Source organism: Labrus mixtus, chromosome 5 (genome assembly GCF_963584025.1).
Source record: "Labrus mixtus chromosome 5, fLabMix1.1, whole genome shotgun sequence".
Taxonomy (NCBI): Eukaryota; Metazoa; Chordata; class Actinopteri; order Labriformes; family Labridae; genus Labrus; species Labrus mixtus.
The window spans coordinates 21,144,989-21,164,497 of record NC_083616.1 but is presented as its reverse complement, the minus strand read 5'-3'; the positions used below and the strand labels follow the sequence as shown (position 1 = coordinate 21,164,497).

The following is a 19,509-nucleotide window of genomic DNA, read 5'->3' as shown; positions in this document are numbered from 1 at the left end:
GTATGTCCATAATAACATTTGATCACTGGTATATGTTGAGTTAAATTTGAGACATAATTGACTGTAATCGTTTTTTGTATACTACAATTTGGCCCCCTGGCATTGAGAATTAAATGAATGTGGCCCCTTGCTGTGACCAAAGTTGCCCATCCCTGTTTTAGACTATGAATGTAAAAATAATTCCTATATTTAGAAACTTACCTGATGCTTAAAGTATTATTGGTCCTGCCTGGTAACATTGCAAATATAACTTTGAATTAGAGTGACTCTTTTGCTTTTACCAGCTTATTAAAATACCAGTCTAAACAGTTCATTTAAAAATTTTAAAAAAAGCCAAAACTGCTGTTGAAAATACTGAGCAAATGGACAAGACGTCATCAGCTAAAAATCTAAGAAACAACCATGGGGTTTGAATCATACCCCAGTCCTGACATCAGATCTGCTCCAAAGAGACAAAGCCACCTGTCCGAGAGGCCCGCAGGGAGGCTGAAGGCCAGATCTCCTGCAACATGTCAGATTCTTTGATTAACATTCCTGACCAGGACTCATTTAGTGGCTCTGTCAACAGGTGGGCGCAGGGAGACAGGCGGCCCACAGACAGAATCATTGGATAGAACTCTGACTGTGTCCTTCATCGCTGCTCATAATGAGACAGGTGAAAGAAGGAGTTGAACCTGGGAGTTTTTTTTTATACCCCCTCCTCTCTGCGACACAGAGAAGTAAAGATTCAGAGCAAAAATAAAGAAAAACAGAAAGAAAAAGAAAGAAAGTGTGTGGGTGTCAAAAAACAGAGAGAAAGTCTGGTGGTGTTGATTGGGAGCTGTGTCCTTTGCAAAGGGACTTTTTGTTTTAAAGTAAAAAGGGTAGATTTTTTTTCTTCTTTTCAAGGACTCCTGGTTAGTAAGTCCTGTGAAAGCAACAGCTGTTGTTTCCTTTTCTCCAAACAAAGGCCAAGGACCCAGTGGAAGCTGATACGCCATTCAGGGGTGGTTGTAAAATGAAACGGGCGCACAGGAATGAGTCAGTTCTTCTCTAAGCTGTGACAATTTGTCGCTTCAGGCAAAGAAAGTCCAACCAGAAGAGAATATATTATGTCGCCCCTTTTAGTTTCAACTTGGAAGCAGGGGGGGAAAAAAAAAACTACAAAAACGCATGTGCATCATCAGACACTGTATGATTAATTTATTCCTCTCGGGTGCCAGCGAGGAGGTGACAAACAAATGAGTGAAGAAAAGCACAGAGAGTGAGACATAAGACTTTCTTAATTCTTGTTTTGCTTGCACTTCACGGCTAATTATTTAAAGGGAGGGGGGGGGTTATATATATTTACACCAGAATGTGCCATTTTCATTTGGCAAATAAACATTATTTTTGGTGTTTGGTTTTGCAAATCTGGAAATTATTACCTGGTTTATAAATCTTACAACATAATTCCCCTGACGTTTTAGCGATTGATCATTTCAAATTACATCCATCTTTACAGTATGAGTGATGTTATCCCTTTGCCTGCTGCCTGTGGGTCAGACACTAATCTAAATATTTACTTCCTTCTCTCTGCAAATCCAGTTTCAGGGGTTTCTGTTTGACTGTGGAAATGAATTATCTCAGGGCTTAAGGTTGGACAGAAGTCCATAACTCTTGCTGCCGTGTTGCTATCTCCGACCCCACCAGCTACGTATATCAGTTTCGTCAGCACACCACGAACTCGGCACAAGTGTTGCAATCGGCATGTTTGTTGGAGATGACCACAGAAAAACAGACAACAGCAACATGTATTTGAGTCTGTACCGTGGGAATCAACAACAAGGATGGCATCTTTTTCTTCCAATTACGAGAGGGAAAGAGGGAAGTGTTTACATTTCTCTTTCAGGACATCTTATCGACTTATCTGACACAGACTAGGCCTGGCAGTTTATAAAAAACAAGAAGTTATTAAATAACTGCTTTAGATCTGATCCCTTTAAAACAGTAAATAGTAGATTATGGATAATTGACTACCTGATCAGACAAACTATTTCATGTTCATGACTGTAAGTAGCCTATATGTGTTGCAGACATTTAAAGGAACAGTTTGACATTTTTGGAAACGTCTGTATTTGCCTGCTATGGGTAAAGTAAAGAAATTGAATACTGCATTCAAGTCTGTGTGGTAAATAGCTGCAGTCAGGAGACTGTTAGCTTAGTTTAGCGTAAAGATTTTAAATGAGTAAACAGCTTGTCTGTCAAATATCCATACCAGTTCCTCTAAAGCTTGCTAAAGTCCGACAAGAGACAAAAAGACTCCAGCATGTCACTGCACTCTGCAAGAAACAATCATAACCAGTGGAAAAACCACAGCTTGACATACTTTTCATTAGTGTGCTTCTTCTGCAATGTCTATAACCTTTGGACAGAGTAAACATCTTTCCAGTCTGTATGCTAAGCTAAGCCAAAAATTCAATTTTAATAGACGGGTATAAGAGGAGTATCATAATAGTATTTCAAATAAAAGTATTATTTAAATTGTCAGACTATAAGAACACTGCCACTGCATTTATCTTTCTGTGCCGTTCAATCGTGTCATCATGCAGAGTATATGTATGTGTGCATGTGTGTGTGTGTTGCGGACTTGTGGTCATGTCTGGAGGGGGATGAGTGGAAGCAGCTGGCTCCAGAGGTTTACCTGTCTGACTGCCTCCAGCCCTGAAATGTCTGCTGCCGTCTGTGTGATCCACTCCAGGGGCCTCAGTCTTGCAAAGACTATAATCCGATCTAAACATTAAAAGTATTTTCAAATTCATGCCAATTTCATCATTTCTAATCCTTTTCTAGAAGATTTATAAGAAATCAAGCATTCAAGCATGAAACTATCCTAACCAGCCAAGTGTGCAAAATGCTCAGTGTCCGTACAGCAGGACAGTACAGCCCCGAAGAAATTCACAAAATGATTTTACCTCAATTTCAATTTCAGTCTTTTTGTTATTAGTTAGTGCTTCATCTGTAAAATCCTAGTTCAACATTTTAGGAATGTGCTTACTATCTTTGTCACTCAGATGAGAAAATCAATACTTCTCTTAAGTTTGTTTACTATTCACGAAGCAAAAGGCAGCTGGCTGTTAGCTTAGCTTAGCATAAAGACTGAACCAAAGCTACAGCTGCCAGCTTGAACACAACAGGTGACCATCATTGTTAGACTGTATTCATTAAAATGTACTTATTAGTTTAACTGACTAGTTATTCTGCTGCTGACTTGCGAGGGTGACAATGTTTCATCGTTTAGTCGCGTGCGTCCCTAACCTGAACCGTGGATGCTAAGCTAAACCACCTACAAGCTCCAGCTATAATATCCTGATATGAGAGTAGCATCAAATTCTCCCAATTTGTATTTCTCCCCGAAAAGGTCAGCATTTTCAAACAAGCAAGCTTGAATCTTGAAAATGCACTCTGCAACCTGGGTTCTTGCAAAACTGTCAATGACATGCCTACTTGACTTCACAGGCTATGTGAAGAAGTTGAAGAAACAGAATTGTTTTTTGTTGTTGTTGCTTCTGTTGTGGAAAATCAACCAAGAACCACTAGCAGTGAACATGAATCATTTTCACACTAAAACAACATTTAAAAACTTTGACAACTTATTGTTGACATCGTCCCCGATACACTTTGCTTTGTACTTTAATCAGCATTAAGGTAGAGCCCATGTGAGCAGCCAGTTTCCTTCATTAAGTTTCTCCCTCATTCTTTGTGTTGCTTTCTGTCTCACTTTTGCTGACACAAACACTCCCATTTTCATGCCAAAATTTTGGCCTGTTCACTTTAACTCTTGATACTCCTCCAGATCCCTCCCCCCTAAACACACACACACACACACACACACACAACTTCTCTGTTTCTTGCTCCAGACGTTACTAACTCCCTATAGTACGCTCCGCCTTCCTGTGCAGTGTCTCTAACATGACACATGAGCAGCTCAGAAAAAAGACTTGCTCAGCTTTCCATCTTTACTAGGGAGCTGCTAAGCTGGATTTCCATGTGTGTAAGTGTGTGTGTGTGTGTGTGTGTGTGGGGGGAGGGGGGGGGGGGGCTGGCCTAAATATGATCCAGGAGAGGAGCAGTGGTAGAATAGTTTGGGATTTTTGCTGTATTATTTTAGCCTAAAATGAGTATCCTGTGCCTATTAGTAATTCTCACCAATAGTTTCTATCATTATCAACCAATGTTTTGTCAGTTCCCAGTTTACAAAACTTCCTCTTGACAGTGATATATGCTGCTCGAGCAACCACAGAAGAAGAGATATGTCACAAAACCTCCCTACTTCATCTTTTTTTGTAGTCTGTGGATTCAATCTATCATTCCAATACAATGCAGAGACATGTGAAAACCTTCCTGCTCCATCAAGAACCGAAGCACAAAGAGGGCTTTATTAATGACCCTGAATCACCAGCCTTGCTCTCCTTTGCTTTGGTAAACTGGACCATTGTGCGCCGCGCTTTTGCAGCCCAACTAGGATTATTCATTATGTGTTTAGCTCATGTCAGCCGAGTTTATTACAGATTCATCATGGTTTGTGCCTTTGTACATGCAAAATTTGGGACACAACTTGGCTTAAAAGACTGAGCAATTTGGATTCTTTCTTAAAGAGATTCCAATGTAGTATAAGATAACACTTAATTTACAAATGTTTGTGTTTAATGGGCTTTTAAAAGGGCACATACTAAAGATGGAAACGAAGATGAGAAAGAACGCTAGAGAGGAGTTAGCATCAAAAACAAACAAAAAAAACCCTCAATTTTTGTTTGCTTTGGACACGTTCCTTTAATTGCTTCCTGTTCCAAGTTACACTCAGCACTTCTTTTACTGCCACTTGTTGGACTTCAAACAGAGACGTCCTCCGCTCTGAAACCCTTTTCAGCCCAGAGGTGAAGTGCAGCCTGCATGCTGAAGGCTTTCGGATGTGTTTGCTCATGGGATTTCACTTGAAGATGTTTACAAATGCCTCTGCAGGGAGCACAACGGGAAGAAAAGAAGATTTAAAACCAGAGTTTTGAATGACACACTGAGAGAGATCATTCACTAATCTGTTGAGTACATCAAGGAATTAGTAAAACAAAGACTTATTGAGGAGTTAATAGTGATTATCTTCTGTGAAATATTTATGAACATATATACATATATATATGTATACATATATGTAGGTTCTAAAAAAATCTCAAACACCTATTGAGACTATCTTAAACTTCACTTGGGTGTGTGTTAAGTGTGTGTTTAGGGATTAAACTTGGAGTCAGTGTTGTAATCAGTTTCCTCCATCGCTTGCTGCCTTTTCATTTATTTCTTTCAAGCTTCCCACTTGTGTTTGTGTTAACAAAGCCACATCAACTCCTACCCCGACCAACATATTTATGACCTACAGTCTGTACGGAGGCTTTACTGCAAGAGCCCGCTCTGCTGCCGGCCCTCTGCTGTGAAAAGAGAGGGAGCATAAAGAAGGAAATGAATGTGTGAGGGATGAATACGTGGCCCTGGGGGTCAGCTTAATGGAGTGAGACCCCGGCCCCTATTGACTTCCACTGCCAAACTATTAACTCCCAACAACTCCCGAGCTACGGCCTCATTATTCATGTTGGGGTGAGAGCACATTTCCTGTTTATATGTTTTGTGGTGTTGCGCTGGCTTTTGTTGGTGGATTACTCAGAGTTTGTAAAACATCTATGTTAACTTCATGTGAAAAGTGTGAAAATCTGTGTGTAAGTCACTTTTACAACCAGGCCACACCCATTAACGTTATTACACTAAAAACGTATTGTCAACACTGGTATCTATCACTGATGATAAATATATATTTAAGCACTTGGTATGATTGAAGCTAAACTGTTTTAATATTTGCGTATATGCATTAGTTTGCTGTCCTCTCCTCTTCAAGCGCATTGCACACTGTGGCTTTAAACATATAAGTCACTATCTTTAAATCTTAGTTACTAACCACATCTTTCCATGGGAGCTCCTGAGCTCTCATGTCTCTTAAGTTCCTCGGGCACGTTGTTGGACGGCCTGCCTAAACATCTCACATATTTGAGTGAGGTTTGTTGTCACATTGCATTGCGCTAAAACCTAAAACCTTAGCCACTCGTAAAATTTTAAACTGGCACAAGGAATCTTAAAGAACACCAACATTTTATTGAGTTATGATACTTTTGTGGTGCATATACTCAATTATGTAGTTATGGCTTAATGAAGACAACTGCAATATGACCATCCTTAAAACTAACTGTGTGTGTGTGTGTGTGTGTGTGTGTGTGTGTGTGTGTGTGTTTGTGTGTGTGTGTCTGGGGGTGTTATCAATAACAAGGAAGAGGGGTATGTTTCTTTAAGACAAGCCCATAAATGGTGGCCTGGTCACCACCTCCCTCACTGAGAGGGGGGCTGGCTGTAGTGTGAGTTTTCCTTGGCGGGTCAAGCCTGCCATTGAAGTGTGAATGGGCTGCCATGGCAGATTACACCGCACAGCTGTCCCCCTACCGTGGAAATTAAGTTATGCCCCGTGTCAGCAAGTTTTGTGTTTTCCTCTCTTTCTGTCTTTTTCTCTGTCTCTCGTCTCTTCCCCCCCCCCCTTTCCTCTGTCCCTCTCCTCTAATTCCTTGAATTGCGGAGGCCTCTCTAAAGTGCACAGCTAGAGGAGGTGGAGGTGGGTTATGGGTAATGCTGGGGGGGGGGGGAAAGACACGGTGCATCTATCTGTCTTGCTAGAAAAGTTCAAACAAACATTTCAAAACAATCAGCTTCGTTATGTATCTAACTGAAAATCCTCCACATATAAACACTTGCTTCCAGTTGCACATGCAAGAGTACACAATATCACTTACACACACATGTAAACACAAACAGAGGTGGCCCAGTCTCGTTGTCTCAGCTCCTCTTGGACCGAGTCCTGCTGCACTCGTGGCCCCTGCCTCCTCCCCCCTGTGTTTTGTTTATTTGTGAGGGAAGTTGTTTGTGTTGTGGTCAAAGTGAAAGGCAAACACTCGGGCTCCTCCAGTGATGTGTGAACATGCCGGGAATGTCCCCCAAAGCCCGCAAAGCAGCTGGACCCATGGGCTGAAAGAGGCAGCCGGGCGGATGGAGCAAGACAAACTGTTCAATTGAAGCACCATAAAGTAGAATTTACTGCACAGAATGAGCGCATTATTTCTGTGGAAAGTTAATATGGCGGATCAATGCTAAGGACTCAAAGGAAAAAATTGGTCAAGTGCTCATAAATTGAACCATAATTCATTCTAACCCTTTAGCCATTCAGCTCTCTGGACACAAACATTTTCATTTACAAAGACTTATTTGTGGTTTTCCAACCTCAACTAACCCTACACTAACCCTAGTCTAACCCTAGTCTAACCCTACACTAACCCTAGTCTAACCTTACACTAACCCTAGTCTAACCCTAGTCTAACCTTACACTAACCCTAGTCTAACCCTAGTCTAACCCTACACTAACCCTAGTCTAACCTTACACTAACCCTAGTCTAACCCTAGTCTAACCTTACACTAACCCTAGTCTAACCCTAGTCTAACCCTAGTCTAACCCTAGTCTAACCCTACACCAGCACCAAAAAACTCACAGGTTTGTTTTTACTATTTGTATTTGTGCCTTTATGACACTTGCACCTGTTTAAACACGAGTAACCGCACGTACAGTATATGGTAAACGGACTGTACTTACTTAGAGCTTTTCAAGTCTTCTGACCACTCAAAGAGTTTTTACACTATTTCACATTCACCCATCTGCAAACACATTCATACACTGATGGCAGAGGATGCCATCAACTACACATTCACAGAAATTTGGGGTTGAGTGTCCGACAATATTGTATTTAATCAAACCAAACTAGTCGCCTTTTAGATTTCAAAGCCACAGCTTTGTACTAGGATGTGAACTTAAACAAACACATACCACCTATGTTCACCTAGCTGGTACGCATATTCCCTCCCAAAGCTGGAAAATGTGAGACACAAATTAAACACTATCCAGGGGTGTAGGTAAGGAGACAAAACAGTCGTTACAGTTCTCAGAACTTGTAGTCCTAAAGGATACTTGTGTTATTCTTAAGTTTTCATCTATGCCAAAACTATTTATGGAGGAGTGAAGTCCTTTAGTAGTTAAAAAAAAAAAAAGTAGTATCTGCAGCCTGTTTCCCATGTAAACCAGTGGTTCTCTTTTCTTCTGCAGCTAAACTGCTTTGGTGTACCCTACTTTTGGGTTTTCTTTGCATCGTCTTTTTGATTTTCACAACTAACAAAACCGGTGTACAACAATTTGTGACCCTCTTTGTGAAATGCTCCACAGCAACATTTTAAACAGCGAATGTATCTAATGGCTGCCACAAACAGTCAGGTAGAAAAGCGTCCTCTGGGTGACAGAGGGATTAGTGCCGCAGGTTTTCTCTCAGGACCCGAGGAGTCGGGCCACAGCCTGAGTAACTGGATTACAGACCTTTTTCTCATTTCAAAGGGTTGTGAACTCAGCAGAGGTCTTGCATGATGAAATCAAAGTGGCAGCTGAAATAGGAGGGAGAAAAACAACAAGAGTTTCGCAAAAGTCTCCTGGCATGGACCATGCAGCTAATGAGAGATACAAAATCAATGATCTTTGATTTGCCATGTCACTGGCGTCCCTTTAAGAGACGCATGAATTCATAAAATGATCATCAAAGCAAGGGAGAGCATCATCTGGAGAGCTGAAATATCTCAACAACAACAATAAAACATATTCCAACTGAAAAAAACTACAACAGCACCACACCTCTTTTATGACTACCTTTTAACAAAATGTGTGCATATAAGCTATGGCAGCAGCTCAGAGGGGAGTCGAGGTGGAGCCCATTCCATCCAGTACCCTGTGGTAACTTTAGGGGATTATTTCCAAATCCTTTCAAATGAACTTTCCATCTCAGTGCCTCCTCCTCTGTCTCAGCCATTCCAACTGTCCGACCATTTCTACATCACTTTCTGCACAAGCTTGCACAGAGCCCAGGTCCAAACAAAATGCCTGTGAGAAATATGGTCAGCACACATCAGGAGGAAGGAGGCCCGAGAAGGTCAAATATTAGGAATACACTTTTATAACAGACAGAATAACTGTATCAATAAAAGCCCTTTTCATAATGTCTCTATGGCATCAATGACAATCAGTTCAGCCCTTCATTCCACGTTTACAGACTAAAATCACACGGTTATCTTCTGGCCTCACAGTCCCTTTAAACTGCCGAATCATGGATGCATTTCAAAGTTTTTTTTCTTTTTAGATTTAAGCAAAACAAAGTTCAAGCTGAACGGGTTCCATATAGATTTTCCATTTACCTCTGCATGAAAGAACACAACCCCGACTGGTGCCAAGACTTAAGTGAAAACACTGCAAAGAAAAGTAGGGCTAAGGTCAAAGATTCCCGGTTGCCAAATACCCCTAAGAATAATAAATACGTTGTGTTATTATGCATGTCAACTTCACTTATTCAACTTACTTATGTTTCATGACGGTGGAAAAAGAAAGGGAAACAAAACAAATGAAAAGTTTTGTGAAAATCAAATAAACTATTAAGATTACTGTAGATATCTTAACAATCAGGCTGCACAGAGCTTTACACCTCCAGCTCGAGAGGCTGAGAGAGCTGCACCTTTGTAAACATTGTGCTGTGATATGCACGGGGTGACGGGGTGAAGTGATCTGCATGGGGTGAAGTGTGGGCCGTTTTGTTCAGGAGGCCAAAGAAACAGAGCTCTGAAGTGAACTGAGCTCACTGAAGCAAAGTCGATGGCAGAGATACCTTACACACGCTCAAAGAGCTGGAACACAAACAGCCACAGTTTGTAAATTAAACCCAGAACCACCCCCTCCAACACACTCACACACAAGCACGCCGACGCACACACTCTTCCTCTCTCTCCACCATGTATGTGGAGGAAGAGAAGAGCACATTTTAACAGCAGCATGAAGTCCAAACTGTTTTGTTGTGACTGCTTCCTGTATGTTCTATCATTAAATGTTACCAAAAATAAAAGGAAAGAAATACAATATTTTTTAAAACTACTTATTTAAATTTAAAAGTTGCCATGTAAGCACTTCACATACAATAGTATCTGAGCACTCATTTCCATTTTTCATAAAAGCAGGCGAGTTTTGTGAGATTTCTTGCACCTCATTCATCCATTCAAACCCTGTGCATTATTATAGCCTAATCAACGCACGCTGCGCCTTTTCCAAGTGCTGAAACTGCCTCAAGAAATGCATGAGGCGAAAGAAAGAAGAGGAGAAGGAGAAGGAGGAGGAGGAGGAGGCAGAGGAGGGGAGGAGGTCCGGCTGGGCTGAAGAGCTTTTCTCCTGCTGGAAAAACTCCATGCACGGAAAACTGTGTGTCTGCAGGGCAAGAAAGATTTTATTTTTATTAGGAAAAAGATTAAAGAAGATGTTTGTTTGTTTTTAGATTACTTTCAACATAGAATATTATACTGCATATATTTAAATTTTGAAGCTTGTAAATAAATGCTTTAAAGTCACTTGTTTCACAAAGGCTTAAGGTTTTTAGTTTTTTTACATTTCCTGATTTAAAAAAAGATTAAGTTCTATAATAAGCAACTGCTTAAAGATAAGATACCTCAACATAAGCACAGGGGATGTTCAATGTAAATGGAACATAAAAAAAAAATCCTTTACCACTCGGCCTGTCATGTGTTTTTTTCTTCTCCTTCTCCTCTTCCAGTGAAATGTTTGAGACCAGAGCAGCAGCAGATCGTTCCCACATGCTTCCCTGCCGCTCAGCTCTCCAGAGGTGTCAAGCCAGCCTGAAAGAATGAAGTGCCTCCCTATTGTGCTACCCAACTATTATGTGCTTAACATTTCCATGACAAAGATGCCACTCGACTTCTCCTCCATCCATTCAGCTGGAGGGCCCTTGTCCCCCTTCTAATAAAACATTTTGAAGCCAATCATTGATTTAAAGCCCCTATAAGGAGAGCAAAGAGAGGGCTGGTATGATATGCAATATTTCATGAACATAATATTCATAACAGCACACGTAATACCGGTACAGGACATGTTCAAATAAAATTAAAAAGCTGTAAAATGTACCGTACTATCCTAGTAATTTGGAGAAATGTTGCAAAATCGTATTTAATTTAAGAAGGACTCAAATCTGTAATGTATAGGTCTGTAAAAATAAACAAGATTAAAGCTGTGTCCTAACAAAGTCTTTTTACATTTTTAAAATAATAAACAGCAGTGTATATAGTTGTATAATTGTGAATTTTAAGTTGAGAAAAATGAATGAATTACCAAAGTCTGAATTTGAATATTTTTTCAAACAGTTATGATAATAAAAACAAAGCCTTTGCCTTTAACTCTAAGTATTGATACCACATTGCAGAGGTTGTGTGTGTGTGTGTGTGTGTGTGTGTGTGTGTGTGTGTGTGTGTGTGTGTGTGTGTGTGAGGGGGCGGGGGGGTACGGGGACTGGAGGGTTGTTGTTGATTTATGGTGCCAGTTGCTTTTGACAACAGCCGGCTAAATCAAGACATAGCAGGTCATTAGGCTATCAGTCAACAGTGGAAGCTGACATGCATTTTAAATGAGACGTTGTATAATGTACTGTAGTTACAGACACAGAAGTGTCAATGTGTCAATGTTTATATGTTTAACATCTGTATTGAGGCACCAGTTGATGCACTATAAGGGACAAACATCTTTAAATAAACAAATAAAAATCCCTCTCACATAGACACACTCCAATTCCAAAAATAATGCTCCTTTCAGTGGAGCAGCAGGTTTCATAAACACGTTATTATTTACTGTAAAAGCCCTATTTAAAAAAGTATTGTAAAAATAAAACTAAGGTGCACATATACGGCACATTAATTCTGGCGTTTTGGATCATAATGAGATGCTTTTTACTTATTGTCACTCTCATTTCATACACATTCATTTATAACCATTTACACATTTTAAAGGGGTGAACCAGGGGTGAAGTGTGTTAACTAAAGGTTCACACACTCCTCTAATTTGATTTTTTTTACGTAATTAGGTTGCACACATTAGGCAAGTTAACCAAAATGATGTCATTTAAAGGGAGAACAAACAGGTTTTCTTCTTTCACCAGCGACAGTGCTTATGAAGAATGATCCAAAAGCTAATCTTCACTGTACTTACTTATTATAAGATTTGTTGTTACCGTTTAACACAGTATGTGTTACAAATTCAGTATAAAGCATTTCAGTTCTATCAAATGGCAAAGCATAGGAAGTGAAAAACAAAGAAGTCACAGTCAAAAAATTATATCTTCAAGTTTCCTTTATGCCTTCTATAAAAGTATATCAATAAGGCAATCATACAGTGGATTTAGACATTTCTTTCTCTAGGCTATACACAGTGAATAAATCATCTCATAGCCTCAAACATAGAGGATTCTCTGGAAAAAATCTATAAAGGCTATACACATTATATACAATGCACAGTATCTTTGAAGAGAATACAGTCACAAATAACTTCCCTTTAAAGCTGGAATTCAGTCTTTTATTCACATGATGAACATTTGGATGTAACTAGGTGGCATGTAATAAATTACTGTTTCACTTGAACTCCTCCTCTATTTACACATTTAGAGATTCCAGCATTAAATACTTGTAAATCAGATCAGCCTGGTGCCAGGTGGCAACAGTATCATATAAAAATAGTTCATATCTTTTAAAACAAAACAAAAGGATTGGCAGTGCAGAGCATAAACTGATTAAATGTTGCATTGTTTCCAAAACACTGTGTCTCTATCCTGACAGCTTTACTATCAGAGTCTGTGTGAGAGAGAGGAGACAATCTAATTTAGCTTATCACATAAGCAAAGCATGTGGAGAGCCGTGAAGTGTTGTGGTTTGATAAGAGAAGCAGCCTGCAGCTCAGGCACTTTCAAAACAGATCTTTCTGCTGTGATTTGCATAGAAAATATCCTGATTTGATATCCTTCAGCGTTTCAAGTCTTTTCAAACCCCCCCAAATAAGGCTTTCCGTGAGTCTCTGAAGCTCTAACCTTTTCAGAAGAAGCAGGTCAATGAGTGACAAAAGTTTAGATTGCCTTTTATCCGGACAATAGCCAGGGCAGATTATGAACCCGGGGACTAAATGAGGGGCAATAGAGCCAAAATGGATGCCAAGAGGGTCAAAACACAGTGGGTTGCAGCAGGGGGAGAGGCTCCGCTCTCCAGCTCCTCTGGATAGTCCGGATCCGAGGGGTCGTCGTCATAATCTGGATCCTGGACATACTCGGAACCGCTGCCCTCCTCTTCTCTGACCGGAGAGTCGAAGCAGAGCGCCTTCATGCTGCTCTTCACAAACTCACAGATGGCCCTCTCCGTGCCGTCACACATGCAAGTGTCCAGCTGCTGACCTTTGGGGATTTTACGCATGTTCGCGATCACATTCCTACATGCGTTGGTGCAGATCGCCCCGCTAAAAAGTTTCCCGCAGTGGTTCAGATAATCGTGCATGGTGGAGCTGCACTGCTGGTCCCTCTCGCACTGACGCCGAGCCTCCGTGCAGCCCGTGCTGGTAGTCCTGGGCAGGCACGGCTCGATGGCCCGCTTGGTGCTTGTGCACAGCGGATCGTGAGCACAGCTGCAGTCCTCTAGAGCCGGCCCGCTTTTGGTCAGATTGAGCTGCACAAGCGAAGAGATGCAGTGGCTCGGGCACTTTTTCCTGTCGCCGTTCAGCACGGGACCACATGCACGCGTGTAGTGTTCGTACGCGTAATTGCACTCGGGCTCGGCTTGGCAGTTCATGATGGCTTGCCAGCATATCAGCCGCCGGCCGTGGGACGGCGAGGCCACGGAGGAGTACCCTAAAAACAAAAGCACACTTACAAGAGGCCAAATAGATCTGCAGACGCTCTTAGTCCGTGCGCCAGAGCTTGCCATTGTTCTGGCTGCAAGAAAGGGAAATTCAGAGCAGTGTCATGTGAAACTTTTACTCTACTTCCATGGATCTACACTGCAGTCTTATTTATTCCGGGGCAGATGGTGTGTGATAGGCCCGTGTGTGGGCGTTCAACAGGCTGGCACTGCGCTGTGTAATCCCGGCTCCATAAACCCGTCAGCGCTGCCCATTTGAGCCGGATTCTTCCGCGAAGATCCCGCTATCCATACATGATTTTGCTGACAATTCAAATAGGAAGTCTCACGGACAAAGGAGACGCCAAATGAAAAGTTCTCCACAAGTTTAGGAGAGTTTCTGCAGCGTCTCATTCCATCGGAGAAAATCAGAGTTCTTGTAACAAACTGCCTCCAGCTCAGCGATTCCGTCTTTCCTCCTCTCTGCTAGCGGCTCTCCACCAGAAAAAGAAACCGGGCAAGTTCCGAGAGCCCTTTGCTGGACTGCGCGTGATCCTTTAGCAGTCCTTGTGCGCACGGGAGTGCAAACAAACAGTGCATGGAGAAAAACAACAACCCTTGTGGGTCGCAAAGTGGTCCTCTACTCTCTCCCCTTTGAGCATTTGTCTTTCTGTTCCTCAGCCCCCCTCTCCACACATCAGAGAGGTGATCTCATTGGTTGGCCACTTGTTGTGGGTTTTACGTATGAGGGGCGGGAGTTGAGGGTGGGAGGAAGATAGGTTTGGGAAATACAAGGTGAAGTTGGATACAAGTGTTGGAGATAAGATTTAGTGCAGAGGGCAGTGCTCTTTTATTATATTGTGATTTCATAAAAACCCTAAGTTTAATAGAACTCTAAAATCATATTAGACATCCCGACAGTGTGTGAGTGTGATATTTGAAAGAAAAAAGCACTGTGATGGACAGATTTATCATAGCACTATCTGAAATATTGTTGAATCATGTCATGTAGAATAATAAGAACCATTTGGCTTTTTTTGTGTGGCTTGCAGTGGTGAGAAGTAGCAAAAATACTTTGTTACACTACTGAAGTAACATTTCCAGTTCTCTTTATTTACCTTTCCACCAACTTTATTTTAAAGGGTTTATTTTGGGGCTTTTATGCCTTTGAGATAAAACAGTGGATATAGAGTCGGAAATCAGGGTGACACGCGCACTAATCACTAGGCTATCAGCGTCCTTATTTCCATCAAATTTTGATTTTGAAACCCACCATATAACATCATTTTGTACTTTTTCTTACATTTTCAAAATGAGCATTTCATTATTAAGCTTTAATGAATTTGAGGGTTATATTTGATGAATTTTGTATTTTTCCTAATTGGACTACGCCTTCCAACATCCAGACTGATTTCAACCTTAATGGATGGGTCAAAAAAACATAGCCCCACGGCCACCCTGTTTTGTATATACATATCCTATAAATGAGTGAAACTATAGACCATCAATAACTGATAAATGACTCTGTTACACTGCTGTGCAGTAATAAATGGAGCTCCACAGCTTCATGCCTGCAGAGCTAATGATGTGTGCAGCATCCTCTCTGATAATTTGACCAGTGGATCCTGTTAGCTGTTCCCCAGTAGAGCAGTTGAGTAGAAATTAATTGTGGTATAAGAGGGCACTCCATGATCATCATTTAATATAATTACTCATTAAGACTAACTTTGCTCATGATTATTACACTTCATCATCTGCTGCCGAATGTCAAGCTGGTGAATCAGAGCCAGGCACTCTTTCTGAGCAGTGTCTTGCCTTAACATGTGATCTGGTAGAAATCCTGCCCACTTTATTCATATTAGTATCAGGTAGAAATTGTGCCCACTTTATTCATATTAGTATCAGGTAGAAATCCTGCCCACTTTATTCATATTAGTATCAGGTAGAAATTGTGCCCACTTTATTCATATTAGTATCAGGTAGAAATCGTGCCCACTTTATTCATATTAGTATCATTTTAACCACAGTTTAACACAGAGAGTGGTTTTAAGAGCTGCTATGTTCGCATCATTTACAGATGTTTGGTTTTACAGCTGAGCAGACTGAAGCAGGTGTTGCGTTTGGAATTAGAAATGTGAGCTGATATAAAGACATCCCTCATTTTTTCCATGAAGTGTTTAAAAAAATAATAATTAAATGAATCCTATTTATGAACACAGCCTTGCAGGACGGTTAATTGATACTAATAACCAAAACCTCTTCTTCCATTGAGGTGGATTATCACAATGCCGAATTGTTCTCATAAAAATAGAGTAGATGTTTTTTTTTGTTTACTTCATACTGAGAAAATGAAATCAAGCCTGAGTTTAATATGTTCTATGTGTTGTGGAGAGATGAAATTTGTGAGCAAAAAAGTAACAGAAAGAAAGAAGCAATGCACTGTCCAAATAGCCTTCCTGTTGTCGCTGATTGACAACTCAAATTTTAATTGTTTATTAAAAAACACAATTTCCACAGTCAAATAAACCCAACTCCTTAATGGAAAAACAAAATAAAAGTAAATAAATAATATTTTATAGACTGAAAATGTGACTGTATACTGGTGCCGTCAGCTGTCACACAGAATCAATCAGAAGGCTATTACGTCTGAAAAGTTCTCAGCTCTAAATACTTTTTTTTCAGCTTTCTGGTTTTGTGCATTTTTACTTTAATCCACTTTACTGACCTTAACCCCTACAGCACAGTCTTTGATTCTCATGAGCTCTTCAAATAACATTTACTTAAATGATTAATTTGCTGATCATTTCCTTGTTTAATCATTGAATATTTCAGTGTTTTGTTTCGTCTGACCGATTGCCCTCAAGTCATTGATAGACAGAATACCGTTCTATAAAAAACAGCAAATCTTCACGAGTTACAATATGACAGTCTTTGTGTTTGAAAATGTCCTGAAATGTTTTTAATAGATTATCAAATGTATTAAGGCTTTTTTTTATGTCACTTCATGAGTTATACACTAAATATGTCAGCAGACGCGGTTAATGGTTCAGACAGTTGCCCTTAAGATTTGCAGGCAATCAATGCTGCCAACATTTATCTGCAAACACTATTACATATCTACAGTATGTAAATATGACATTAAGTAATGGCTCAGGTGGCTGTTAGGAAAATCTAAATTTAAAAAAACTGTAGCTTTACTTATAGGAGCCCTAAATGTGTGTTCTTATGTATTTTTTATTTATTTTTCTCTTTACATCAAAAATGTAAAAAAGAGATGAGATATATGCCTGGATCTCATCATCAAACTGACACTTGTGTGTGTGTGTGTGTGTGTGTGTGTGTGTGTGTGTGTGTGTGTGTGTGTGTGTGTGTGTGTGTGTGTGTGTGTGTGTGTGTGTGTGTGTGTGTGTGTGTGTGCGTGTGTTTGTGTGTGTAAAATGATAGCCCACATGTTGACACATGAGCGAGAGGAGGCAGTTTAGCTCTGGAGGCTTGATGTGGATGAGGGAGCTGGGGAAGGAGAGCAGCGAGGGCACAAAGGCTGTTTGTGTTTCAAACAGCGTTCTGATCTCAGGAATGTACCTTTAGGCCACAGCCGTGAGCTTCCCGCTGCAAACAATGCACTCAATGTCAGTTACGGCTGGCTAGCACTGACGCTGCTGGCGCTACTCCAAGGTCCCAACTCGTTGAGAATGATGGATACTGGGAACCAGATACCTCAGGAGACCTTCTGCTGCAGAAACAGAGAGAGAGCTTCCACAAAAGAGCTCCAAACACCAACAGCTTCATTGTTTCAAGAGCTTTTAGCACAACTGTAACAAGAAGCAGACCTTTCAAGCAGAGAATTAACTCATTCATCTTATTTTATGAGTGTGACTTAAGCATAATTTCTGCCTTCAGAGTCCATAAAAATTTGCATAATTTGAAAGTGATTTAACCTCAGACTTCTAAGAGAAATTCAATTGTTAAAGACTAATCAGCAGAGAAAACCTTCAAACACAGATGGAAAAAAGCCGATCAAATGATCCAAACCTTTTGTCTCCGCCAACAGCTGTATGTGTAAACCAGATGTGCTGCACTGAGAGCTGGGTGTTGTTACTTTGAGGGCTCCATTAAACCTCAGTTCTAGAGGCAACGCTCCAATTAAGGGACAAACATAATGACATTAAAACAATCCCCTGAACAGGCACAGCTTTCAACTGAAATAAATATATGCTTACATTTTAGAAACACGAGCACTGCCAACAGGTGAAATGCTTGTTTTTTATGTGAGTAGCTTATTTCTGCCTGTTTAAATTCATTTTCCTTAGACTTGTGTAAATAGTCTTTTTTTTTTTTTTAAATGTCTGTCTAAAATTAAAAAACCTTTACAATTAAAATGGCTTTATGAAATATTCATACATGACATTCTTTTATAATTGAGACTTCACTATGAAAAGGCCAAAACAACAACAACAACAACAACAAAACAGGATTTATATACACTTTGAAAACTCCCAAAATAAATCCATCCATCCACAGCCTCTCAGTTGAGCTCAGGTTGATAAAGTTTCTGTATTTAACCTGATCAGGTTTGTGTGTGTGTGTTTTTAAAACGTTTCTCATGCCTTGCTCTATAGACTACAACATTTCCGCTGCCACATTTTTTAATGTTTACCTCACAGATGTTGACCGGACGGCTGCTGAGGTGTAAAAAAAAAAAGTGCCTGTGAGGACTTGATCAGAAACTGAGCGAGCTGATTGAGTCCCAGCAGAGCGTCTCAGCACACGCAGTCTGAAGGAGCAAATATCAGAATACAGGAAATGAGTTGGCAGGAACTATCCATTCAAATTACTTCCTCTTTGGGATCTCAGAGAAGCGATAAAGGCAAGTGATAAGTTATTTGGAACAGAACCAAACAGGATTAAGGATTCATTTCCTTCCTCATGTCTGCCTATTAATTTGTCTCTGATTGGTCCGTCCTCTTCCGGGGATTTGTGTTGATTTGTTCGGTTTGGAACGCACAAGTGACAGAGTGACGCACGAGTGATGAACTGTAACAGTTGCTAGATTATGGAAGAACGCTATAAATAAAGCATCTATTTTTAGTTCCTCTACTGTGTTTTAGCAGCAATAGTCATTGATCCCTGGACTGTGGGACTTGACTTATGGGACAGTGTAAAAGGCAAAATCTCCTGCAGCTCTAAAGAAACAACACATTGACTCCTTGACAAACAATGAAAGCATTGATCAAATTGACTTTTCTTTGAACCAAATCAGAGACACACAAGCCTAGTTTTTGTGGAAAACAAACTGTCCAACTACCTTTCCTGTTGTGCTTTAAAGTACCTACAAACCCCTTCTTTTAAATCCTGCCAATTGGGTTAAATGTTTAATGAAGTGTTATGGGGGGGGGGCGTGTTCCTTTAATCAGTAAGATTAAAGTCATCCATCATGTCAAACAGGCACAGATCCTGCTGACCCTTTTACACACGGTCCACTGCACACCACCTTCAACAAGAATCAGCATGATCTGATAAACAAACTTGGACTAAAATCAAAAGAGAAAAACACACTTGCAAAATATCCCCATTCTCCAAATGAAGCAGACGTTGTGTTTGAGTCAGTGGTCGGTCTTAGTGACGCTTAATACAGATGTGTTTTTCTTTAAGGTCTTTAAGAGCTTCAGTTGACAA

At 40.4% G+C, this 19,509-nt stretch overlaps 2 protein-coding genes across 2 annotated transcripts in view; one reads left to right on the top strand and one right to left on the bottom strand.

The window, feature by feature from the left end:
* The window catches only part of erap1b (endoplasmic reticulum aminopeptidase 1b), a 184,136-nt gene that overhangs the window by 25,995 nt on the left and 138,632 nt on the right, over window positions 1-19,509 (top strand). The window lies entirely within an intron of this gene.
* gas1a (growth arrest-specific 1a) lies at window positions 12,290-14,501 on the bottom strand. The gene has a single exon (XM_061038505.1). It carries the CDS (start codon window positions 13,918-13,920, stop codon window positions 13,126-13,128), a length of 795 nt encoding a protein of 264 aa, XP_060894488.1. The 5' UTR covers window positions 13,921-14,501; the 3' UTR covers window positions 12,290-13,125.